The sequence below is a fragment of the Puntigrus tetrazona genome, chromosome 25 (genome assembly GCF_018831695.1).
Source record: "Puntigrus tetrazona isolate hp1 chromosome 25, ASM1883169v1, whole genome shotgun sequence".
In the NCBI taxonomy this organism is placed as follows: domain Eukaryota; kingdom Metazoa; phylum Chordata; class Actinopteri; order Cypriniformes; family Cyprinidae; genus Puntigrus; species Puntigrus tetrazona.
Genome location: NC_056723.1, coordinates 8,028,398 through 8,055,708, shown reverse-complemented (window position 1 = coordinate 8,055,708; position 27,311 = coordinate 8,028,398). Strand labels below are relative to the sequence as shown.

Sequence of the window (27,311 nt, the reverse complement as noted above, 5' to 3'; positions counted from 1 at the left end):
TTGCATTTGAAATTTATATGAAAATCAAGCTCAAATCGAGTTAACAAGGTTTTTGACTAGTGTGTGACGGAGATGGAGTGTTTTGTCTGTCATTGGGAAGGCTGTAGTTATCTGAGGGAGCGAGTGCATCGTATTATAGGCTTTCATCAACACTTAAAGGTTATAACATTTGTTTTTTTTTTTTAACAGGTATAGATAGATTTAGACCATTTCCCTTCCGAAAAACAAGCTAAGACTATTGCACTGTTAATGTCCCGAGAAGCCAAACTTGTAGTGTCATTGTTAGCTGTGATCGTGGTTAAATTGATGGTGATGCAGGACACAGCTGAGCGATTCTTTTGAATGCTCGAGGACCTGGCCTGCTCATTAAGTGATTGGTAGCATCAAGGCTTTGTCAATGAGGCCATACCCCATTTAAAGCCTCAAGAAGTAGTCTTGAAGCACATGTTGCTCTTTGAACATGGCTGAGTTGAACGAGCTAAAACAGTGAGCAACGGGTTCAAATAAAATCCCTTTTTGATGTGTCAAGTGAAGCCGAGCAGATTCATTAAAATGTCTCCCTCATCATCGCAACAGTAAAAGAAAGACGTCCGAGTCTGTCAGTTCGAGGAATATTATGTTTATAAAAAGAAACGCTGGAAATGGGAAAAGAGAAAAAAAAATGCTGACGTAAACTTCTGATAGAAATCAGTGGCTTTCGTATGATGGTGGATATGTTGAATTGATGATGTCGCCATGGAGATGTGGCCATGAGTACTTCTTTCATTAGTGCAGCAGAACTCAAAGACACATGAAGCCCGGCCGTGTCGTTAAGCTGTTAAATTGTTTCTATGGCCGCCGTTTATTCAGCCGCGTCTCATGCCAGAATCCTTGACCATGTGATCCAGAATTCTTTTGTATTTATGTGCACAAATAAAACTCACCTTTTTGTACAGATCTTCGATTTACATTTAAAAACAATTTGTTGTGGCGTGGTGAAACCCCCCCCCCAAAAAACAACAACATCCATGCACTTTGTCAGCCACTTTACAGGATTATAAGGGCAAACGAAGCCATTTGCCAGTTTCAAAGGGGATATTTGGCATTGACATGCAGATGGCAGTCAGCACAAAGCTCCTACACATCAGGGAACGGGTTCACGTTGCTCGCCTGGCACGACAGCAGTGCCGACAAGGTCAAGCCTAAATGCTCCCCTCTGATTCAGAGTATCAGAGTTTTGCTAGGCAGAGAACTGAGCTGTCTGAGAACGAAGCGGTCGCCTCGTTTAGGAGGCCAAAGAGGGAAACGGAAAGAAGAGGTGAAAAGACAAGAAGCATGTAGCTTCGCCTCAAAAATAAAAAGCTGGGAAGCCGCTTTAAACCTTTTTTTTTTCATAGCTGTGATGACTAATTTCTACAGCTTGTGTTATGTAATTAAATCAGGGCGATTTGTTTGACGTCACTGCTAGCTGGCTCTTTGGTCTCCACAGTGATGTGGTTGTCCATCACCCGTCACCGGAGACTGTGAACAATGTCAGGTCTTCATAAAAGGGACTGGGGTGTCCTTGCACTCTTTTACAATACAGGACCCCTCCTCCTATTTAGTCCAGTTGACGTGTTGCCCACTGCTAAGTCTTGACAGATCGTTTGTGCACCACTTTTTCCCTGACAAGGCCATTTTAGAGCTTATGTAACTCACTGTGACATTAAGCACAGGCAGGCAAGGTTTATTTCTGCTAGGAGGGGTGCTTTCACAGGGATAATGTGTTTTAAATAGCAAGGGAAAGAAACTTATCTGGAAAGTTTGTAAACTTTTATGCTTAATTACACACAACATTTTATGTATTTGTCTTCTTAAAAAGTGTTGGTATTATTTGTAATAGTAAGTGAAATATAAAATATTTCTAATGTATTAAAATGTATTATTGTGTATATACTTTTATATATGTATGTGTGTGTGTGTGTGTGTGTGTGTTTGTATCTAGAATCCTCTTGTGGTTTCCTGTTTGAAAACCTCTGTTGGTTAGTTTTTTCCTAACAAGCTTGTGGAAAATATAAAACTATTTTTGTGTGACTGTGTCCAGTTCCCATCATCGTGTCCTGATCCCAGCCCTCTGGAACACTGATGTTCAGGATTGGGAAATCAACTGCATGAACCGCCTAGTCTTGGAGGAGGCCAGTGGCGGTCAGGATGAAGGTAAACACATACCCACAATCCCACCATTAAACATCAGAGCATGCAAGGACAGCTTACAACATTCAGTCAATTGCAACAATGAATACGTTTGTTCTCCTCATCCAAACATGCACAGACATTCCAGCCCCCCTTACATAAGGCCTCCTCCTTTGTCCCGGTTGTTTGTTTAGTGTACATATGAGCCCACCTTTAGTACAGTATGTTGTCCCATGTGTCCCAGCAGTCTACTGTGCTGTAAGCAAGACGCTGGGTTCAGGACTAAGGGTCAAGTGTAATGGGCTGACAGAGACACAAGATAGGGACAGACTGGTGACTCAATCTCTTCGGTCATCAGAGTCTGTTAGTGGACCAATAACAGGGATGCTTTTGACTGGATGAGCCCGTAAGTGCTAGCTTTTAGTGAACAAAATGTCAGCTGCATCTCATGTTAGACCCAGGGGAAGATGCCATGCCTGGGTGTACAAAGCACACTCTTAAGTGTGCTCAGGCTGGATGCTATCTTTGAGTTCAGCAACAATAGGCTCAACAACAGACCTTGTGTACTAATGCAGGTTTCAGTGTTTTCACACAATAATGGTTTATAAAGTATTTAATTTTTATATACATAGTTAATTATATAGGTTTACCATGTCTTGATGTTCTACCTAATATTGGAATACCGTTTAGTCTTTTAGTCTTCTTTAGATATAATATATGAAAACCGAAGTCTTTTGACTTTCCTTTTGATTGCCAAGTAATGATCAACGCCCAGAAAAGTATGGAAGACATTGTCAAAAATAGTCCATCTGCCATCAGTGGTTCAATCTGAATTGTATTAAGTGACTAAAATACTTTTTGTACCCCCAAAAATAAAAATCACACCTTTTATTTAACAGTTCATTTCATCTGTGTCTCTAAGTCACTGTAGAACAATTCTGCAGAGCATCTGCAGATTTTTGTTTTCTTTGCATGCAAAAATTATTCTTGTCGCTTCGTAACATTCAGATTGAACCACTGATGGCAGATGGACTATTTTGACTATTCTTTTATTCTTTTCAGCACCTTGACAATGTTATTTACTTGACAGTCAATGGAACAGTCACAAGCCTCCCAGTTTTCATCCAAAATATCATAAATTGTTTTCTGGAAATGAACGCTTTTACAGATTTGGAAAGACATGGGGGTAAATGATGAATGATAATATATTTTATTTTGGGGTGGAGTAACCTTTTAAGCTTTTACTTAAGTTTTTTTTAGTCAGTGTCACTTTTTTGTACTTTAACTTTAAATTAACATTCCACCTTATGAAAAAAGCTTTAATTAGTTTTCTCTTACTTATTAATCACCTTTAGATAACTACTAACCCCAACTAAAATCACCATCCTTGCCACTATCTTAGCCTGAGGACCGAACACTTTCTATTCCTGCTGAAAAACCTCCATATTCTATTGCTTTCTGCCTACACTGGAAGCATCGGGTTTCTCTCTTGTTACTAGCAGTCTCTGGCATTACTTTTCTTATCGCTCTTTTACAACTTCTGATTTATTTAAGGTACACCGGTGATTTACAGTAGCGTTAGTCGCTCAATGGGCACTTCTCTGTCTGGCGGCCGTGACTCATCTGCTTTTAACGACAAAGAAATTCCCTGAGGGTGGCTGTGCATGCTGGAGCTGTTTTTTGGGGGGCCCTGGTGTAATTGAAAGGCCCAGCAGTGATTTCTACAGTATGAATCTGTCATCCGTAGCTCTGTGAGTCATTGTGAGTCATCCGGGGGGCCGTCAGCCCTCTCTGTCCACCTTTTAACAAGGTAATGAGAACTGACTCATAGAGGCTTCTCTCAGTGCACCTGAGCTTCCATGGAAGGTCTGTTTGGGAAACATCTGGATGTCAGGAAACCACAGAACGACCACAGCTGACTTACTGTTGACTGAAGAGTTTTTTAGTGGTCTGTGTCTTTAAAAAGATTGTATGTTTATTAGGTTTTTAGCACACCTGTCTATGACTTCATACCTGCCTGAAGGTATTTTGACATTTGCTTTAGTAGTAGTAGTAACAAGAAGCATGAGTTCATTAGATTTGCTGTGATTTGTAATCCGTTATGAAGCTACATCATGGTACTTTTTGTGAATGCGTGTTAACTGACACTTTAGAAAACAAAACATTTTTTTTCTTTGCCTCCAAAGAGCTACATAAAATTACGGTTGAACTGATGTCACATGGACTCTTTGAACAATGTCCTTATTACCTTTCTGGGCCTTGAACATGTTTGCTTCATTGACGTCTGTGCAGGGTCATAAAGCGCTTCGATTTCCTTCAGAATATCTTCATTTGTGCTCCAATGATGAACGAAGGTCTTACGTGTTTGAAACCATTTTTGACAGAATTTCATTTTTGGGTGAACTGCCACTTTAAGTCTGTATCCCTGTTTGAAAGCCAAGCTTTATAGCTTGGAAGAACAAATTAATTTGTTGTGAATATTGCGGAATAGACATCATTGATGATTGCTGTATAGGATCCCACGGGAGAGTGCAGTACAGAAAGGTGTTTGTTGCCCTGAGAGCAGGACTGTATTTTGCTTGAGAGTGTGTTGGCAGAATCCTGAGGTGTGCTGCTATCTCAGCTCTGTGGTGCATGGCTGTGATTTTTTCCCTGCCCTGTGTGGTGCAGTGACTCAGCTGCTTTTTGCAGGTGCAATTAAATTCAATATGTAAAATATATATTCAATAGTTACTAAAATTGTACATTTTATGTATGCATTCATGTACACTGTATGTTTGGGGCAAGTAAGTTGACCTTTTTTGGAAAAGCAAGTTTTTGGATTCAGCACGCATTGAATTGATCAAAAGTAACAGTATGACAAATAAGAAATGTTTCTAGAGAAGCAAATTAGCATATTATAATGATTGAGACTAAAGACTGAAGTAATGATGCTGCTTTATCATCTCGGAAATGAAATGCATTTAAAAAAATATTCAAACTGAAAATTGTTTTTTTTCCCTGCACTCTTTGATTAAATAAATGGAAAGACTTCTTTCAAAAATATAAAAAAGATCTTAATGACCCAAAGCTTTTAACTGTATTTTTAACTACTAATTGTCATATGAGACATTTAAAGGGAAAGTTCACCCCACAAAAATATCTGTGATTTAAATACTTATGGGTTTGGAAAGATATTTTTGATAAAATACCAGAGTTTTCTGACCCGGCATAGACAGTAACACGACTGACATGTTCAAGGTCCAGAAAGGTAGTTAAAATGTTGTTAAAATATTCAATGTGACGTCAGTGTTTTTTTTTTAATCTTTGAGAATGTTTTGTGCGCAAAGAAAACAAAAATAACTTTCTATAATTACTTTCTATTCAGACTTGTTGAGCTTTGAACAACTGCAATGCCAACAAGTATGCAATACCATAGAGAAACTAAGTGGGACCCTTGACGGTGACTCTGGCCCTTAGGTTGGTACAGTGCTGACTAAAGAATAATAAAACGGCTATTAAAACGGTTTATATTGTATTTTAGCTGTGAATCTGCTTCTCTGGTCACCTTGAGCAGGGCTCTGTGCCTGAGCAAACACAATAGTCAGCCATTTTGCCTCTAATCCTGTAAAATGAGCTGATTAAGTCAGCCGTTCATTGCGTTTGACTGTTCTGTCCCCGAGCATGTTCTGCTGAAGGCTAATATTTTCTGTAACCCGAGTGCTCCCGCCGGACCGGCTTAATCAAATAACCGCCCAGTGCTTGTTCAGAAGATGTGAAACACACAATGACCAACACAAGCCGTTCCATTCTGGGAGGCACACAGTTGATGAGCGTGAAGAGATGGCTTCATTGCGTTTAGTCAAAAGACTGCACCGCAGCTTAGGGCCTGGCTTAAGCAGGTCAGCAAGGTGAAATTCTTCTGACTCTCTTGAGTAGAGCCTTATGTTGGTTATAAATCCACTAATGACTGAAGGCTTTCCTGGGTCGCCAGTTTCAGGCCACCCATCATCCAGTTGGACTTCCAGTTTGGACCATTTCATGTGTCTCCTGAACTTGTATTGGTTGATTCTTAGCGGTTTATCTTGAGGTGATTGAAGGTTGTTTCCATGTGTTACGGTCTTAGTCTTTGCTAAATGAGAGAATAGGGTCATTCTGTCTCAGTTTTCACCTGACATTCAGAGCCAAATTACAGAGTGTTAAAAATGACTTCAGAAAGATGGCAGCATCATATTATTGCTACACAGAGATTAGTAGGTCTGTAAAATATGAGGACTTTAGCTATCCGTGTTGCATTATGTGCCAATGGTGACCATTCATAAATTTAGAAACCGCACAACTGTTTTTACTCAAAAGTTTTCAGGCCTGTAATTTAAAAAGTCAAAATTAAGATTTTTGGCATCTTCACTTGTAAGGCCCTCTATTGTTTGGTTTCAGAGATATTGGGATCTCAATATGCCTCCAGGGGTAAATTGTTAAATTGTACACATTTTCAGTGATCAAAAAGCGAATGTGTTTTTTTTTTTTTTTGTTTGTTTGTTTTTTAAACTACAGATGTACTAAAAGCAATGTTATTTTAAGGTGGGTTTTTGGGGAATGGGAAACCGGTTACATTTTTTTTTGTCTTTTCCAAATGTTGAAAGTAAAACCCTGTTTTTATCAGTTTCCGTTTGAATTTATGAATCTGGGACGCAACTTGACAGTCAAATGTATAACAACCTAGTAATTTAAAGTGAAGGAAAAAGCCAAACCGCAGAGGAATTAACAGACACGCTACACTGGACTTTAGTTGGTTTATTCTACTGTGACTCAGTTCCATTGGGATATTTTTGTACCCTTCTATTAAAACTATCAAGGGCTTGTTCATCTCAAAGTACAGTTATTGAAAGAAGCTCCAGACTTTTGTAACTGTGTCCATTCGTTTCAAAGCAGTGACGTTCATATGAAACCATACAAATACTGATATGCCAATGTTTGCAATTATTTTAATTAATCAGTCTGTGTGTCGTTTGACTAGTTGTACAATATACAAGAAAAATGTTCTCCAGCACATTTTCTCCATGTTCCTCAAGTCACTGTTTGGCCCCTGACCTGCAATCAGGCTTAAAGGCCCATTAAAGTTGACCCCTAGATATGAGTCTAAGCTCAGTATCAACAGGTCATTAGCTTATTGAATGCTCTTAGATCTATTCATAAAATGAATATATAAGCAGATATCATCTTTTAATTACTATACTGGTAAATTGAATCATTCCTTAATTATTTTTTTATCAACTTGCTGCAAATGCATTCAACTTGAGGCTAGAAACAAACATTTAAAGTGTGCTGTTATCCTCACCCTCCTCCACTGCTGAATCCATTCTCTTCATCTCTTGAGTGCCGTCCAAGAAAGCCACGGTTAGTGACTTCAAATGAAAGACCCGCATCAAGTGTTTCTTTTTTGACCCGCCTTTGCATTTTGACCCTGCAGTGATTGATATTGCTGAGGGTTTGATAGATGACGATCTTTCAAAGATGATTCAGGCCTGACTGATGGCCGGAAAGCACAATGCGGTAGTGGGCCTCCCTCCACAAATCCTTCTTTGTGCCCTTTCGTGACCTTCTTACCTGGCTTTGAAAAAACATGCTTTGAAAACTAAAAGCAGAGTGAAGTAAAACAAAAATAGGAGCCTGTGTGTGTATATAAAAATTCATAATTCGTGTAAAACATATAAAATAATATTTTTAAATTTATTTTTGTGTGTGTGTGTGTGTATATGTGTGTGTGTGTGTGTATGTATATATATATATATATATATATATATATATATATATATATATATATTGATGTTTCTATATATATATATATATTTAGTATATATATATGCTTCATATATATATCTGATATATCTTTGTTGACATTCTGTCAGAAACGGATGGTTTATCAGTAAATATTTTCTTTATTTTATTATTAGTATTTTTTTTTCAATCCTTACCTTTTCCAGAAGAATTGAGAGAGAGAAATGTCACTTTTAGGTGAGCTTGTAGATGAGGTGGTTTTTTTTTCTTTTTTTTTTTTTCTTTATGTCTTTTTTTAAATCCACCCATCCTATTTTTTATGACCTCCTGTAATCCACATGTCCTCCTGTAATCACATGTCCCACGGCTGTACCATAAATCTCATCAAAGGGAAAGCAGGACATTACAGTAGTTTAATCACCAGCACGTTACCTTTACTTTGTAGAGGTGCAGGTCTTTTAATCTTAAATGTTTTAAGTGGTGGTCTCTTTACTTAAGAGTTTTATATATTGTGATGGATTGTTTGACTGCAAGTTCAAAAGTCAGCCCATTTCCTTTGTATTCACATGCATAACCTATTGTGTTCCTTGGCTCCATCTCAGGACTTTTACTATTGGCATTGTTAGACTCTGTTATCTGTTTTCCTGCGGCATAATATTTCGGCGTATGCAAACTGCGTGCGTGTTACTCTAAATAACTTAGTCAAATTGAAAGCTGATTCTTGCGGGTTTTGTTTGGACGCTGTTATATGTGTGTTGTTTGCTAGAGGGTATCCGGGAAATCAGACAAAGATATACTGGGCCCCTAGGTATGAAGGTAGCGGAAATAAAGGAATAATAAACTTTTTATTATTAAAACATTTTTCTGGAGCATGAGAACTTAGAACCTCCTCCCTCCGGGTGTAATGGTAGTGAGTTATGGGAGTTTTAATGGGAAATTATGGGAACAGGAAGCTTTGAAGCTGGATTTTGGACACTGATAAGACATCCTGCATGTTCACGCCTCTTCCATGAGCATGATTTAAGGATAATTATGAAGCTTGTGAAAATATTTCCACTCTAATGAACACCGTAAACAACATTAGTGTTGACAATCAGATTTTCTGAATTTTTGTGTGTATATATTTGTGTGTATTGTTTATTAGATTTATTTCATTTAAATTTGCGAATTTTAAGCTGTTTGTGCCAATGGATTTTTATTTTATCTTATTGAGCTTATTATGATGATTATATGTCATGGGGTTCAAAAGGAAACTACACCGATTATTCTAAAATTTAAAGTGGAAGTTCTTAAAAAAAAATCTTATCCTTAAAATTAACATTCAGAGTTTTAAAATAATCCAAGTTAAGTCATACAATGTCGATTTTTAATTAGTTTAAAACCCCTTGTACTATACTATACTATACTGTTTCTTTTATATTTTTACATAGTTCATTCTCATTTTGTACTTTTATTACGAGAGACACAGTCTTTATGAATTGGGAACTGGCGTCCAGAAGGATACTTCAGGTTTAATCTTGTTCTTGCAGAGTTCCTGTGCACAGACGCCATGGTTACTGGTTGTCAGGCCAACATTGTTGCTCTTTGTGCGTCAGAGGAAGTGGCAGATATCAGTTTCAGAGCAGGAATATGCTGCCGCTGCTGATCCATGCTGACCTGCAGCCCGGCACTCAACCAAACATGACATGCACAAGCAGATTGTGACGGTAGCAGGTCTGATCTGCCGCAGTAATGTGATTTGTTGCATAAGGCTCTTGAAAAGAAGAGCTTCACAATATTTGACATACTTCAATCTGATATCTAACTATTCAGTTGCTGCGTCAGGGTTATTAGGCGATATTTATGGGTGTTACCACACTTTATTTGTCCCTTCGCAAGGCAATTTCTGCAGCGTTGACATCAATAAACAGAAACTACCAACATGTGATATAAAACATCACTGCATAAGCACAAGCCCCGTGCATAACAATTTGACGTTTTTTTGTTTTCCGTCCCTTTTTCCAATATAGTTTTACAGATTATTTTTTATTTATTTATTTTTTTGGATTGATGGAATAAAACATGCATTTCTTTTCACACTGTTCCTAAAATGATCTATTAGATAAAATTGGATAATACTAGGTAGTAAGGACATTGTTAAAATAGCCTGGTGTTACCATTATTAAGAATGTTATAGATTAACTGTATAGAATAAACTGTACCTATTTACCAATAACATCCAATGTGTTTTCTGAGATCTAAATAAAGTAGGTAAACTAATTGATGTTATCTATATACAGTACTCTTACATTGTTCTCTCAGATCAGATCTGTGTGTATCGTCACTAATGCGCTAGCTATCATTGTTTGCACAGTCTTTTTCTGTGTCTGAAAGAGTGCGATGGCCTTCTGGTTATCAGTTGAGTCATTTGAGAGGAAAGCTGCTTTTCAGCATCACTTAAAGCTGGGCGTTTTGTTGTTTTTTTTTTTCAAAGAGCGTATGTCTGCAAGCGTGGACGAGTTAATGAGACTTTATCCTAACCTTCTGCCAACTTGTTCTTTTGCATTTGTATTTGAACATTTTTCCCATTTGTGGCGTAAACTGCGACGAGAATCCGTCCTATCGAGCAGCGCAAAAATGATGGGATTATTTATGATTCTCTCAGAATAGCCCTGTCATTACTGCATTAGGAAAACCTTTACTTTGCATCTGTTAATGTGTTTGGATCCTGTTCTTTGAAACAGATGTCATTGGGTCAGCTGTGGTGACGTGCTCAATAACTTTCATTCTCTACCAAATTATACCCCTGAATGTCTACAAGGGAAACCCCTTTCAGTAATTTATATCTGACATATTCTGAAAAATCCATCAGAAAATATAGTAAACGGGAAGTTTTTTTTTTTTTTTTTTTTTTATGTATGTACTTTAGGGCTCTCAGTGCTTCAGGGAGGCAGGATGAGATCTGGTACCTTCCAGCGTTTTCTCATGAACATGCCAGAACTCGTTTTTATGAGATCCACTGTGAACTAAAGCCTTTAAACTGCTGCTGATGAAGATTGATTGTGAAATTAGTGCTTTCTCCAAAGCCAGGGTTTAAGGTTTAATTGTAGTTGCGAAGTTGACTTGATTTTTTTTGACTCTTTGTATTGTTATAAAGGCAACACAAACATTTACTGTTGCCGTAATTTGTAATTTGCAGTGAGTTAGTATGCGTCTGCGGTATTTTGCTTTCTGTGGGGCAGAAATGCTTACATACGCAATAATGTGCTTTCTCCATAACACTAAATGTTTGCATATTTGTATGTTTTTTTTTTTGGTTGTTTTTGTAGAATTGGTTTTTAATTGATTTTTAAATGTGCTATTATTATTATTTTTTTCATTTTAATAATATAATTTTTAGTTTTCAAATGTATGTACTGTATGCATTTTCCTTTTGTTTTTAAAATATTCAAAAATATTTTTTATATTATTATTACATATTTAAAATAAATGTATGTTTTATTAATTTTTGTCCACGCTTCATATACATTCCATATAAATTTTTTTGATTTACATCGTTTTTTGCAGAGAAAGTGAAAAAAGAAAGCGCAAAAGACTGTACAAGTCCTCTCAGCGATGGACAACAGGATGAAAAACCTTCTCAAGAAGTTGCCAGGAACACTTCCAAGAAAGGTGAGGCAGTTCATAGAGATGATTTAGGAGTAATTTAGGCAGGTCTGGACCTCCATGCTCTTAACCTAATAGGTCATTGCTATGAGAAACGGATACGGTGTCATAACGAAAGTGCGTTAGTACCTTAAGATGGCACCCTGCCGTATCATCAATGAGATTATAGCGTTGCTTGGATCCAATCACACGGCACAAGTTAATACTGTTGGCGGAAAGCCCAGAAAAAGAAATCAAGACAATAGGCTAAAACCCTTGACACACTGTATTTCAGGTCACCGATTCACACATTCAATGTCAAGCGAATTACACTCGAGTTTTACAGAGCTGTACTCTGTCACCTGCCCGATACAAACCCACCAAAACAGACGCTTTGAAATACAATACAGCCCACATTTCCTTGTTGTGTTGATGAGATTACAGGGGACTGGCAGAATCCCTAGTGGCATATGTGGCCTGCATGGATATCTGTTCTCCAGCACACAGCCTGCATTAGCAGGAGCAGGCCGGCAGCACCTGTGTAAATGTGATAGGGTCTGATAACGCTCAGTTTTGTGCTGTGGGCCCGTCTGTGCTGTGATATTTGTTTGTGCCTGGAAATATAGTGCAGCTCACAAAAGTTCAACCATCTGTACTTTTTTTTTTTTCTTCTTTACTTTTTAAAGTCCCGAGTGCTTTAACAGATCAAATTGGGACAAAAGTTATTTTAAAGGCACTTCTAAAGTCATGTGCATGCTATAAGAATAGAACCGCTGACATTTTCTCTGAAATGTATTTAAATAGTTACATTTTCTGTCCCATGTGCTATTTTAACACAAAAAAATTATATTTATATATGTGTGTGTATGTATTTATGTATATGTGTGTATAAGTAATTAAAATTATGTATGCATGAAATATGATTTTTTTTAAAAACATAATAGAAAAAACTTTTTTTTATATACATGACCAAATATATATTTTTATGCTAGAAACATTTCTTCTTCTTCATAATAATAATAATAATAATAATAATATCAATGCCGAAAACAGATTTGTCTTATATCAGTTCTGCCTTTACAAGAATTTTACATAAGTTTTTTTTCTTTACTGTTTTGTCCATTTAGTATTTCCTTGCTATTACATTAGTTGAGCATTTGTGCCAGTGAATTGCTATTAATTCTATGTACGTGTCAGTATGTACAAGTGTAAAAGTGCAAAAATCATAACAGTTTTATGCTTATTTTTATGCATGTTTAATTTTATATTGATTTTAGATATCAGATTTATTTGTTCATGTTTATTATAATACGTGCTTCTAAACTTCTATGTGATCCGTGTTTCTCCAGCGGCTCCAGGCTCTAGCGCTAAGAATGTTTTCACACGGCTGCTGAAAGTAGCTCAGCATTACCTTTTGGAGTCAGGCAAGTACAGTGCAGCTGCCAGGTCCTCTCCAGCCAAGAGGAGCCCCGTCCGCGGCCACCTCCCCAAAACCAGAACCTCCACCTCCTTCACTCAGGCACAGGTCAATCTCATTTTATGACCAGCATCATTTGAAATCAATAATGTTAATGTGTTAGCTGTTGATATCAGTGAGAAGAAACCATGCATCCTATACATATCAGTCTAAGAATGTATGTGGTTCAGGGTCGAACCAGGAGGAGCAGCAGCAGGCGTTCCCAGAATTCCTCTCTGGGAGGGGTCAAGAAGGAGCAGCTCCCTTCTCAAGATTCAGATGGAGGTGTTGCTGAAGACAGGTATGTGAAAGAAAAAGAGAAAAGAGGCTAAACGATCTGTCCCCTTTTTTGTTTAGATATGTTTATTTGGTACAATGTTAATGTAATACATTAAATCCATTAAACATTTTCACCTTTTACTCAATTATTATTATTATTATTTACTTATTCCAAATCTTAAATGTTTGTAGTGAACAATGGGTTAACTACAGGTGCATGTCACTAATCAGGTCCTTGCATTTTTGTTTTTTTTCTTCGTCACAGAGTGACAAAATTTATGGCTTTGTACTTTTGTCTGAGCAAGAATGAATCTTGTTCTGGAGCTTTAACTATCTGAGAAAATGCTTCTGGCTAGTTGAGAGGGTTTTGTATGTCTACTCGTCTGTTTGCATGTGCGTGTATCTGATTATCTTTGTGCAAGAAATTCAAGTTCACAGCTTGTGTTCATACAGAACATTGCTGGCATGCCTAGATATAATGCGTACTTAAGGGTGCTAGGTGTCTTTAGCGATTTGCTGCTTTAGATATTTAGGTTGAAAACAGTTGAAACCGTATTATAAAATGCATCCAACATAGTTCCCCGTTAGAATTATAATATTAAAGTTGATGTTCCATTAAAAAAACTGTTAAAAATTTCAAAAAGTAAACACCCAGGTTGTATTTCATAAACCTCTCTCTTAACAAAAGTAAGAAAAACATGTCTAAATACCTGTCATTCCCAGCAGCTTCTGCATTCATGTCAGTAGAATTAAATATCTGAGACTGAATCGGGTTACTAAGGGTCAGCGTGTGGAGTTTTCTAATTTGACATGATGAGGAAATAATGAGGCTGATTTCAACGCTTCACCTGATCACAGAAAAGCAGGCGTAAATGCCCTAGAGCACAGCCTGCGTTGAAATGCAAACATTCATTGGCCCTGTGAGAAATACACATTTTAGTGCTGGGTTGCAGAGTCATGGAGGCGCTCAGGGATTTGAGGGTTTTATGGCAGCCAGAAAATCCAAATTTGCATAAATATGGTATCAGAAATGACACTGAAAACTCAAAGCTTTGCGCAACAGATCTGAATACTCTGGAATAGTATTTAGCTGTTCTGTGCTGCAAAGATTAAAAAAAATTAAATGTTCATGCAAAGAAAGAAGGCAGATTTATTATTGTAGCTGTGTCGTTAGTGCCGTTGTCGCTTGTCGTTTCTCTGATCATGAACGCAGTCATGGTGTTATGTTTACATCAGTAGCTTGCATTACAAGTCATGATAATCAGTAATTATGTCTCCACTGGATGCAACAATTGCCTCGTTTGTAATGTAGTTTATTGTTTTGGTGTACAGAGCGATTGGGACGTTGCATCATATTATAGTAAGGAGCGTAACATTTGCTCCAAACTCTTGAGGTATTCTGCAAATTACAACGCACTGGGTAGCTGGCCAATCAAAACACAACTGTCAGCTTTGCACATATCGACCCGTTTCAGGAAGGTGGGACATGGAGGAAAAATGTGCAGTATGCTTAAACCACATAAACACATTGCATTGCACCAAATACTCAAAATAATGTTAGCACCACACAGGCCCCCTTTAGTTACATTACATTAAGCCATTCTATTATTATTACTTTTTTGTGCAGAACAGGTCTAGTTCTAGGTCAACAGCTAATCTGTCAGTCATCTGTTACTCAGTTGTGACGATCATGTAAACAGTGTGTTTTGTGATGCAGTGAGTGTAATTGGGTTGCTGTTGATGCAATAAAATTTACTCACAAAGGTTTGGAACAGTGTAAAAGTATGTGTATGGATGTCCATCTAGCGTGTATGTACATAGGAAAACAATGGAACAGCAGGGCAATGCAGTCTAAAAATATGTTCTGTGTGAAGTGTCCAAATACTTTCTGGAGTCACTGTGTGTCCCCGAGTGAGTTTTGAGCACTGATTTCTGCCTCTTCACAGCTCCAGCTCTTCGGCCTGGCGTGTGAGGTCAGGGCCCGTGGGTAAAGTGGCTCGCAGAAGGAGCCGAGGTCAGTCCGGACGAGGAAGTTCACTCCTGCCGAAGAAACGAAGCTCTAGATCTCAACAGACTGCGGCTCAAGCATTTGTTCGGCCAGAGAGCAGCGAGACTGATGGATGTCAAGAAAGCCCAAGCAGGTACCGGATCATTTACTTTTTTAAGATTTATACGTCTTTTCTTTGTGTAGGAGGAGTGAAGGCATTTGATCCTCCATCGTAAACATTCTTTCGCCGGTGCCAACAATAATTAATGTGTTTTAACATTCTCTCTGCTTGGGCTGGGATTAAACTGACAGGTGGCCACGTTGCTTTGGTTTGGCAGGTTTTTGTACTCGTTGAAGAGGGGGTTAGTTATAATGATGCTTTAATCTGGACCCAATCCCTCACATTCAAAGTGATTAATGCGACCGTATGGATTCTCTACAACGGATAAGGATTTGAATGAAAGCACAGGGTACCATGAAAGGTGATACTTTAATGAGGTAAATGGTAGTTTTAGGGGCTTTTTTAGCCACTTTTGAGTGGCATAGCTGTGAATTGTTTTGATCTCAGCAAGGAACTCAAGACATTTTTTTAAAATAAAGCAATTGTCAGGGCTTGTGCATGTATTTTGTAAGGTATAAGTCAAAATATTATAACTGAATTTACTAAAACCTTAGACTGAGTTTAAAAGAAATAAGAACTAAATAGAATGAAAAGTACAAAAAGTAATATTAATGATTAAAACACAAAAATTTATAAAATCAAATTGAAAAATGTTAATAAATAATGCTTAATGTAACTGTTATTTTCCATCCCACTTGCAATTTTTTTTCTTACAGAATAAATAAGAAATTAAATAAATTGTCAGGACTTTAATTAATACAGTTGTTTACTTTTATATACTGTACATGTAAATATTTTGCAAGGTAGAAGTCAAAAATCATATTTTGCCTAGTTCACTTGCAGCATTTTTTAAATGATTTTTGTAGTGTTTTTCATTTATTTAGACAAAACGGTGTACTTTTTAATATCAACAATTTATTCGTTATTGGCTGTAACATGAACAATTATGACACTATCTTTATTGAAATTTTATATTGTTTCATCCATGTTCACACTAAGCGGGCCTGAGTCTTCTCTTTCACTGGGTAAACAAAGGAAGACAAAGATAGCTTATGAGCGTTATGAGGATAAAAATAAATTGTTATGCCCGCATCCCCGTTTTTGAGCCATGACTCTGTCACCGTTTTTACATCCAGCATCTTTACCCTCCGGGATCAGGCGGAAAAGCAGTAGGTGTGGTGGAAAATGAAGCAGAAGCGTTGATCTCCGGTCAGTAATGTCAGCAGGCTGTATTTAAACCATTGGGCCCCCAGAGGCCAACGTCCTGCCATTTCCACCTGCCCCCTTGTATAGAAGGAGCCGATGAGTCACACCAGCTATGAAAACAAGCATCTGGCCTTTTAACTTTTAACATCCACCTTCCTGGTGCCTTTGCACTGTCCTTTGTAGCACTTGTAATGATGTCAGAGAGGAGCATCAAACTTTCCTTGACTGGGACTGTAAGGTTGTTGCGGAGGTCATTGTCTTGTGTGTGTATGTCTGTGCGTGTGTGTGTTTAACAAACATGATGTTCCTTTAGTTTCAGCATCACCTTCTGAGAATTTGAATTCTCCCGTGAACAGTGATGCAGTTAATAATGAGTTCAAAATAAAGTTCCTAAAGCAGAATCCTTGCCAGGAACGTCTTAATTGCTACCTCGAAGTATAAAAGTGGCCTAACTACATTTTTCTTCGTTTGCATGCAGAGAGAATCAGTTGAAAAGAAACGTTTGCAGGTTAAATGACTCTGGTTTCTGGTTTTATGAAAAAGTCCCTTGTCGCGCATAAAAATGCAAACACAATGAAAGAAATTCAGCATGAAGAAAAATTTGTATAAAGGTTTTTTTGGTTTCAGAGGTGTCCAGTAACGGCACAGAATCAGTTTTGTTCATCTGTGTCACTTGGTTGTGCGTGCTTGCTTTGCTTTGCTTTTATCTCAGTTTTTTTATTTTTTCGTGCATTTCTTTTAAGCTTTGTGTGTGTGTGTGTGTGTGTGTGTGTGTGTGTGTACATTTTATTTAGAATTTTTTTTTTTTAATTTTCCCCTCACTTTTTTATATTAGAGTCCATCCTGAAACGAATCCAATTTGCAAACGGTTCCACACAGCTCTAAAATTCATTCACGTATGCATATACTTTTACCAGATGTTAACAATGAACATCATAAAACCCCCACCAACCAATAAAAATCAACAAATACACTTAATAAAAATATAAAATATATTAATATACTTTACAAGTGTGTATATTTTAAAACGTCTATATTTTAAAATTATTATAACATTTGAATGATTCCTTTCTATATAGTACTTATAAATAGTTAATCAGTGGAAAAATTTTACTTTGAACTTTTTTTTTCCTCCTTTGAAGTTAACAGTGCTTCCAGTGTACTCATTTTTATGTGTTTTTTTTTTTTTTTTTTTCTCTCTCACCACAGCTCGCCATCTTCACAAACCTGGCTGAATCTGTGGTGTTGTTCTTTTCATAATCGTGTGATTACCAGACGTCCCACCTCTGAAAAGAGCCAGAGTGTGGGAGGCTACGGGGAAAAAAGTCTATCCCTGTATGCCATGTGTGCGTCACGCTCCGTACGAGCAGCGGAGACATGTGATCCCATGCCCAGCGTTTGATCTTCCTCTTCTGTATCTGGTTTCCAGGGGCTCCCAGGGGAAAAGATTACAGCATATCTGGCAACCCTGCCGATGCAATGATGGGATACACGGCTTAAAATACAACCACACAGTCGTCTCCGTGTAGGTTCGTGTCGGGCTGTTGGATAGGGGTGCGATAGCCATTGTCGTTCGCTCGGGTGCGATGGTTACGCAACAACATTGAATGAAAGTAGGAAAGCTGATCAAGGAACTGCAGATCTTATCTGATCACATTGAGATTCAGGTGACCGTGTTGGTGGCTGCGCTCTAGATGTTGCATAAACAATACTGAGGAGAAGTGTGGGGGGGATCAAATCCCAAGGGAAATACGTGCAGTATGAACTCCCATGATTAACAACACTGAGCCGGAGTGGCGTTTACTTATTCATGGGCTTAGCTCCTGATTTCCCAGCATCACCCTGCTGTTTAGAAGGCTGCGTCTGCCCCAGCGGACCGGGTCATTAGGGAATGTTTTCAGCCATCTAGAAACCCGAGTCCGTGCGAAGTTTTTAAAGTGCATGGTCACTCGGTTGATAGAAATGTAACTTAGGCAGAGGTCAGTAATACTTCAGCTCTTTTTCAATGCAGCACCTTAAATGAACTTTTCACGATACTGTAGTAAATGTTATTAGTGCCCTATTAGTAACCTTGTATATGCACTGAAATACATTTTTACAAACATGTATATTGAGGGGAATTTTTTTGTTGTTGAATAAAATTCAACTAAATCAAGATTTTTTTTATATATATATATATATATATATATATATATATATATATATATATATATATATATATATATATATATATATATATATATATATATATATATATATATATATATACACTATTGTAATATATACTATTGTAATTTCAATGAAATTAAATATATTTAGTCAAAATTCCTGACCTCGTGGCAGTGAATTCTGGATTTGTTTTATTCCACTTTAGGTTGTGTAGGTATTTTTTTTTTTTTTTTTTTTTTTTTTTTTAGTTGCTTGAATATATTTGTTTATCATTTAGGGTCCTATAATTCATAAAAACCCAATGTACTGTATAAACGTGAAATGTCGCATGTTTCTTGTGTTTTTACAGTACACCTGTTGTACAGCACTTTGTTTGGCCATTTTTAAAAAAATTATTTAATACATTCATTCAGTTACCAGGGGTTAAAAAATTTTAACTAAAATATTTTCATAGGATTCTAAAAATGTCACTTTTGTTAAATGCTTAATAAATTGCTGTTGAATTAATACGTTTCAAGACATGCTATTTGATTTAACAAACTTTAATTTAACAATTAAAATGGAGTCTGTAAAAAAATAATGAAACACAATTTGCGGAAAAATTCATATAGCCCTATATCTTTACCTGAGCCCAGGTGCAGTTGCTGACATTGTCTCTAGTAGTTAATGGCTTCTTGAATATACAGTACAAGGTCCAACAAAACCACAATCCCAGCCCACTCCCATTGTGACAACATAAAGGTAATTTAAGCTTATTAATAATTAGTGCTGCCCCAATTACATCTAGAGAGTCCAAAAGTCTGAGGCCACTAGTGCATAGATTATATTGTGCATGCTTTTCTTGCCTCTGTTAATACATTTAATATGGAGGTTATGCCATTATTGTATGTTATAATACAGTATGAACTGAAACTTGAAGAAAATACTAAAAATCAAATATTGCTGTTGTACAGTAGTGGTAGTGGTGGAGATAATAATAATAATACAACCATTAAATTGTTAATGTTTCACACCTTCATTTGATAATTTGAGAATACATTTGTTTTAAATCATAAATGTAGAAAAATGAAAACATTCAATTAAAAAAAAAAAAAAAAAAAAGATTTCAATAGGGTCATTTTTAATTTGTTGGACATGATTATTATTTTTTTTTAAATACAAAAATTAAATTAAATTAAATTAAAATGGAATCCAGAAAATAGTATAGGGCCCCAAGTGAACATAAATGACAAAAAGCACTGTAGAAGTTGTTCATGTAACTGACTCACTACATTTAACGTCGTCTTAAGCTGTTCAGGTGAATAGGTTTGTGTGAGGATTATAAGAGAGTTATTTTGCATATTCAAACTTGTGCACAAGAACCAGTGTTGTTTGGTGTCACTGACGTCAAATCTGGTGTGTCAAGTTTGAATGTGATTTAAATGGGCAGTCCATCAAAGAATGTAAATTCTGTCATCATTTGCTCATCTTAATGTCCTTCCAAACGTGCATGGTTTGTGTTTGTGAAACACCAAAGTAGATATTTTGAAGAATGCTGGTTAACCAAACCGTTTCAGGTTACATTGACTAGTATTTTTTTTTATCCATATGGAAGTCAGTGTGACCCAAAATCATTTGGTTAGCAACATTCTTCAGAATATCTTCCTTTGTGTCCCACAGAAAACCGCTGAATGGAATTTCCATTTTATGTCTCTCAAATTCTGTCTGTCATTCTCAAAGATTCATTATTTTGGATTATATACCACCCCGGGTGCAGACGGTGGCATCTGTCTCTTATGATTACTGATGCTCGGTTTCTAGGTTTCCAGACAGGCCGTACCTGCTGTCTTCTCTTGGGTCTGGCCGTTTCTCACCTCTATTGTCCACCAGGCCGCTCTGTCTCAATGGCTCTCGCTGGGCCTCCTGCACCTCACAGTGCCGACCAACGGCTAAATCCAGCGTGGCTAAACTCTGCCGGATAATCTGCTTAAACACAATTGCTGTGGAGCCCAGAGGGTGTGCAGCGGGAAGCAGCTGTTCCATACGGACACATGCTTCATACTCCCATCATATGATGGACTGTAGAGGTCTCAGGCTGCGGAGCTTGAGAGAGGCACATTGTGATGAAGTGTTTTTAATCTGAAAGCATGCTTAGCGTGCCGTTTTGCCACCACTGGGCTTGTGTTGTCTGGACGTAGTGATGTGGAAGCAGATCGGTTCTATTCATAGCTCCAGCTGATGGATTTGTGATGCTCCAAAGCTAGAAAACATGTTTAAAGCTTGGTGTTTTGATGGGCGGAAGAGGAGCTATATCACTGTTTTTGCACCAATTAAATTTTTTGTGGTTAGGTTAATTAGTGAGTTAGTTGTTTAGAATTTGCTAATGCCAGGTAAAAAAAACCCAAAAAAAACAACTTAATTTTGTGTAGTGAAGGTAAGAAATTTTAAACCACAAATATTCAGAAATTCTCAAGCATTTTTTTTTTTTCAAATTTATTTAGTACTATTGCATGAATGCTTGTATAATTTCATTTTAATGTAATATCACACAAGTTAAGGAACATAAGGAATATTTCAATTAATTTAGATGATATTGAAATAATATAATTTTTTTTTTTGGTTATCCTATTTAGTATTTAGTAAGGTTTTTTTTTTTTTTTTTTTACATATGAACTAAAACAGGTAGACAGATGTATATACATATTTTGTCTGGTCACATTAATTTCCATATTTGTTATGGTATCAAGTAACCCTTTAACCTAACTGAAATACATTTCATTTCATATAAACTAGATCAAATCCATTCAAATATATGATTACATTTGATTTTTACTGTAGCCTTCATTTAATGGATATATTTTAAGTAGGTTCATTGAACATAATTATTTTTTTGAGTGCTTCAGGAGCAAGATAATGTTAAGAAAAGACCAAAGTGAATGGCACAGCAGGGCAAATTGATATTTCGAGAGCTCCTGAGAGACGAGAGTGAGGCAATAAAGGACGAGAGTGCCCTTGTTGCCTGAGGTGCCTTCAGCTGAGAACACCTAATGCTTTTAGCGCTCAGTTTTGTATAGCACAAGCTGCAGGGCCCATAAGAACAGTTGTTACAGCAGGTTGTTTTTGTGGCTACGTTTAATTTAGTAGTTCACATAAGGATACTTACTCGGGTTGTGCATTATTGCCCTTGTTATTTTGAATCTATGCTCGTTGTAATGTTAGGCAATTCATTAAAGCATGTACGTGACTTGTTTTTTTTTTTAATTTAAACATTGTTTGGGGTCAAGCAGGTCACAGGTTCGATTTCAGAAGTGAATGATGACCTGGCAGGTTCAAAGACTTTGTTAGCCATCGTCATTGTGATTAAGGGACTGTCCCTGCAATTAATTTTCTGAAAGTCATTTTGATGCACACCCTGCATAACTACCTCTCTGTGTTTGTAAACAAAGGCATGTGGCGCTGAACGAGAGAAACTTCATCACCTGCCCAATGACGGCAAGTCAAGTGCGAGAATCGCAGCTAATTTGAGCCCTCGAGGGACTGTCACGGAACAAAGTGTGCTCACTTCATAACTGCTCAATGAAACACTGACATATGACAATGAAAGCTTGGTCCTGCCTCACTCCTCCTTCGCTGTCTCTGACCACGTGTCACTGATATGCTCTTCCAACTTTACATACGTCAATATTAATGTATGAATGTAGGATTCTCAAACTATTTTTCCATCGGTAATTCAGGGAATGTCCATATTTTAATGTAGCTTTTATATTCTTTAATAAAAGATTAATTCACAATGGATTTAATGGCTTCATGTCTTTCAGTTTTAAAGATTATCTCTCTGTCTCATCTATTTGTCTCTGTCATTTTTCTGTCTTGTCTATCTATCTGTGTGTCTGTCTGTCTCTCTGCTTCTCTATCCTCGCCCAAAATATTTCTAATAAAATGTGTTTTCTGGAGATAATTGGAGTTTAATTGCTAAATTATTTTCGTTTGCAAAACGGTCGCACAAAGATTGGTAAAAATTAAATAGACATGTTAAAACATTAAATCTCTTCACATAAAATTGCCGAAATTGAAAAATAATTACTTAAAAAAACAACAACAACAAAAAACACCCTTATTTGAAACAATTAAGCAATAGTTAACTTCCTAGGTCTTTATTCCTATTCTGTTAGGATTACTTTTAATTGCAAATTATGCTGTTTATATAATTTATTGCTAACTTAAGTCGTGTCTGAGTTTAAGCAGATTACATTTCTGAAAATAACAAATTTTTATTTGTCACACAGAAATGTGTTTTGAAAGCTACTGTGTGGTCCTTTTTTGGGGGGTTATGTATATAGTTTCATTAAATTGGAAGAGTCTGTGAGATGATGTTCATGTCAAATAAAAGTAGCGGTTTTGAATGCTCTCATATATATATTTCAATGAAAACCCAACCTTGTGACTAAACGAGCAGTGTGGATCAATTGTATCCCACAGACCTCTCTGCTGTGTCTCCCCCACGTCCTCCAGTAAGAGTCCAATGATGACGTACGAAAAACAGACAACAACTGCTATGTTTTTGAAGCGTGTGTGTGTGTGTTGTTTATGCGAGGGTGTGTCATAAAGCGTCTGACTGTCACAGCCCTGTAATTATCTGAGGTGTAGGTTTCAGATGAGCAGCGCCACACGCGAGCGCTGATGTCATGAAACGGTGGAGGAGCCGGTTTCTGTTTTTCTCTCAATCTTTTTATCTCCTGTTTGTTTTGCTTCATGCCTGTCGAAGGCCTCGTTCTGTGAGCGTACAGATTCGCTCCCCGCGCGGCTCCACATCCGCGCGCCGTTTAACATCGATTGCCAGGCGAATTCGTAATTGTGTGCCGTTCTCAACGTGTTTGCCTGCTAGGTCAACGTGAAGACCAGTGTAGGAAGGGCTCCGTACACACACAGGTCGTGTGAAAAGCTGATTGATTACTTTGAGTTAGTCTTGTTCTATTTAGTCACAAAGACCTTACACTTTCACCGGCTCACTTCACCTCAATGATGTTCAAGGCTTGGAGAAGAGCCAGTAGCTCGGTCCACCCGTCCAAAGCATCTTTTAACGCCTCAAATTAACGTTAAACTAAATATTAGTCACTGAATACTAGCTAAGAGTCTTTCTTTGGTTCTTTTTAGCGTATTACTAAAACACACAGTACACAGTGTTAAAGTTTACTTGCACTTTCTTTATAGTTTGTGTCTATTACATGCAATTAATGACATTTTTCTTTGTAGACCAGATTTTCAAAAGTTGTGGGTGGTTGCCAGGTCATCGCTCTGCAGGTGTTTTCATTGTATTTTTAAGTGGTTATAGTGTTCCAAGCGGTTGCTAGGTTGTTGCTGGGGTGTTCTGAGTTGTCACCGTGGGTTTTAAGTGGGTGTAGATGATTACTGTTATGTTTCAGGTGGTGTAGTTGGTGGCTGATGTGATTGCTAGGGTGTACCCAGACACTTTTTTTTTTTTTTTATAGCTGTATTGAGTCTGGAAGTATTTTTCCAATCCGTTTTCATCGTAATGATTTTAGAAAATTCCTCAGTAAAGACTTCTAAGCCTTTAACAAGCTCAACCAGCTCTGAGATGAATCACAACATTACAAACTTTAATTTGAAGGGGGAAAAAAATCTGGATAAAAGACCAAAGGTCCTCTTATGGTTAATTAGGGAATGAGCTATAATTCCATGAGTCACTGCAAATGACTGATTGATCAGTTATAATAGGTGCTTGTGGTGAATTATTTTCAGAATTATTTGTATAGAAAATCGAAAAGAGTCTTCTGTTGTAAGATTGTAAATGTATTTTTGCTTTAAATAAGGTATTTGTCTTTTTAAAAGCATAGACATTTTGTGATTCTTGCGAACAGTGTCAATGTAACAAAAACCTAGTCTAAATGAAGAAAAAACTAACAAACACTCAAGCTTGCTAAAGACAGCGATTAAATAATAAGAAGAAACTGGGCTACAAGTAGAATAGAAATACAACATAAACTATAGTACAACAAATAAATGCTACATACGTTGGATAATCATATTTCTAAAAATGTACATAAATTGCATATTCTTCACTGTGTAAATTAGATTTTTGTATTCTTAGTTACAAAATTGATTTAGTAAAGATCAGTGAGATGTTTTCTCTCCTCTGTTGTTTGATGAAGAGCAGGGATATTTGAAGGCTGTCACTTTAAGGGCTCGCTGGATCCAATATACTGTTACTGTCAACAGGATACTTGCAAAAACAGATTTTTGAAACTCAAAAGTTTGTGTATTTAACTTTTAAGAGTTAATTACGTTCAGTTCTTCCGGAGCAACATTTTCGTGTACACCTGCCTCTCTGACTTTCAGTCTTTCAGTCTGCCTGCATACCGGTACATATGATTTTATTTTTTTATTTTTTTCAAGAATGTAGAATGCATTATCTGTTATAATACATTTTTCTCATAAATGTGTAAGAGGCCCTCTGAGTGTGTCACAGTCCCTGAGTGATCCTGCATACCTGTGTCAACCCGCTCCCACCCATCTCCACATAATCTATTAGCGTAGTGACCTATTAAGTCGAGGAATGCTTTGAGTGAACCTCCATGACCTGGTAATGGCGGAAAGCCACTAGTTCAGGATCAAAGCTGGAAGGTTTGCTGCTCTAAAACCTGCCTGTGCACAGAGGTCAGCTTTGTTTGTATTTGAGGAACATCCCCTTCCTCTTCTCTCTAATGCGCTCGTTAATCTGACGCACTATTTGTGTTTCATCACTAGAAACCCATTAAAGATATTGTTTGTAATGACAGTGTGTGAGAAAACCGAAATCTGCTTGGATGGGTTTTGTTTCGCTTAAGTTAAAATTATAGCGACAACCCAAACAAAAAAACAAAACTTTATCAGGTCCCATTGATTTTCATAAATTTTTGTCTATATGGTGTAAGACCCAAAACAGTTCAAAAAGTGATATTCATCCTGAGTTTTCAGATTTTATTCACGTAGAAGTCACTATAGAAGTTAATGGCACCCAAATCCATTTGGTTACCAGCTTGGGTGCCCTAATTCATACCTCCCAACTTTCTTCACATTATCTTCTTTACTTCTTTACTAAGATAGATGCTCATTCAGGTTTGAAATGATATGCAAGTGAGTAAATAATGACAAAGTTTCATTATTGGGTGGAAAAATCCCTTAAATTCTGACTCATTCCGATACGATCCAGTTTCCAGGTCATTTGGTTTTTCGCTCGAAGGCCTGACAGAAGTTAAATGTATATACTTAACCTGTTTGAAGCGGATACCTTCAGGCCAGCATGCTATGCTGTGTTTATAGGTGCTTTTATTATGTCGAATGGCGGTTTTCACGTACTTGTTTGGGATCGGACAGATGAGAGCTGGCCTCGGATCTGTCCTAAAGGGATGTCATAGGCCAGGATGTAATTTGCTGTTCTCAGAAGTGTCTCTGACAGCACACGTTAGAAACACATTAACATCTGCCCAGGCCGTGTTTAAAAGCTAAGGGGCTAAATTATTGACCGCTTTCTTGCTTCCGCCCCCGAAGAAGGTGTCTACGCCGCCTCTCAGTCTTTGGCAGCGTTTCAGTGAGTCTTACCTTCCTCTGTTTCCACTACGGTGTCATTTCCAGCATTTATTCAATTTTGGTCATTTGAACTTTCTTTTACTATTGGAGCAAATGAGAATGCAGACGTTTACACAAGAACGACCAAATTCTGTACAATTACGACGACTTCTGCATCTAAGATTGTATCATATTTGTCATGGTTTTAAATCTGAACTGTGGATTTAAGACACACAAAGCATATGCATAAAAGGCATCTGAAAAGATTACATCCAAAGAAAACGATCTGTTGGTCTTGACAGTTTCTTTTCCTCTAAATGACCTTTCTGCAGGTTCTTTGGAATAAAAAGAGAGAAAACCGGGTGTAACGAGACTGAGTTTCTGGTTTTCTCTTTCAAAATAACCTGCTCACAAACTCCCACTTCATTTCTGTTCCTCTCATTTTGTCAGCGCATTTGGGAAACATTTAAACCGGAAAGGGTAAAAAGCCATCTGCTTCCTGAGATTCGTATTATGGGATGTTTGAGTGTTAAAATGAGCATCCGGCACGTTTATTTTTCGACCCAGTCTTGCATGTTCAGATTTTGCTTCTCCAGACAGATTTAACGAGTTAACTGGTGATGTCAACTGACTGGATTTATCATGCTAATGTTCATTGTTTTTTTGGTTTTTTTTGGTTTTGATTAGCTATATCCAAATTCTTTTATCTGGTGATCAGAACCACAATTAGTTGCGATGCAGATTGTGAGTAGTTTTGTAAAAGATAAACATGTCATCAACAGTCATTTGATCTTTGATATAGATTTCAAAAACCGTAATTGTTCTTCCTCTAGTTATCGGCCGGATGTAAAACAGTCCTGAGAATCCCAAGCTTTTGTTTTTTTAAGTATGTTTGCATCATGATTATTTGCCGCCAGGTCGCATACAGTATAACATTATTGACTCTGATTTGAGATTATGATCGTTGACAGATAAAGTGGAAGCAAATTTGTTTTTTGTTCTCCAGAGCAAGTGCC

The 27,311-nt window shown here is 37.2% G+C and overlaps 1 protein-coding gene across 3 annotated transcripts in view; it reads left to right on the top strand.

The window, feature by feature from the left end:
- si:ch211-266k8.4 (USP6 N-terminal-like protein) overlaps window positions 1-27,311 on the top strand; it is a 44,808-nt gene that overhangs the window by 5,068 nt on the left and 12,429 nt on the right. The window contains exons 10-15 of one of the 3 annotated variants that reach the window (XM_043227563.1): window positions 2,063-2,175; window positions 11,455-11,559; window positions 12,882-13,057; window positions 13,180-13,289; window positions 15,214-15,408; window positions 22,176-22,524. In XM_043227563.1, the coding sequence (XP_043083498.1) occupies window positions 2,063-2,175; window positions 11,455-11,559; window positions 12,882-13,057; window positions 13,180-13,289; window positions 15,214-15,408; window positions 22,176-22,254 (778 nt within the window). In that variant the 3' untranslated portion in view covers window positions 22,255-22,524. Of the gene's footprint in view, window positions 1-2,062; window positions 2,176-11,454; window positions 11,560-12,881; window positions 13,058-13,179; window positions 13,290-15,213; window positions 15,409-18,010; window positions 18,191-22,175; window positions 22,525-27,311 lie in introns of those variants that run through there. The other 2 variants (XM_043227562.1, XM_043227564.1) reach the window with 2 other exon arrangements.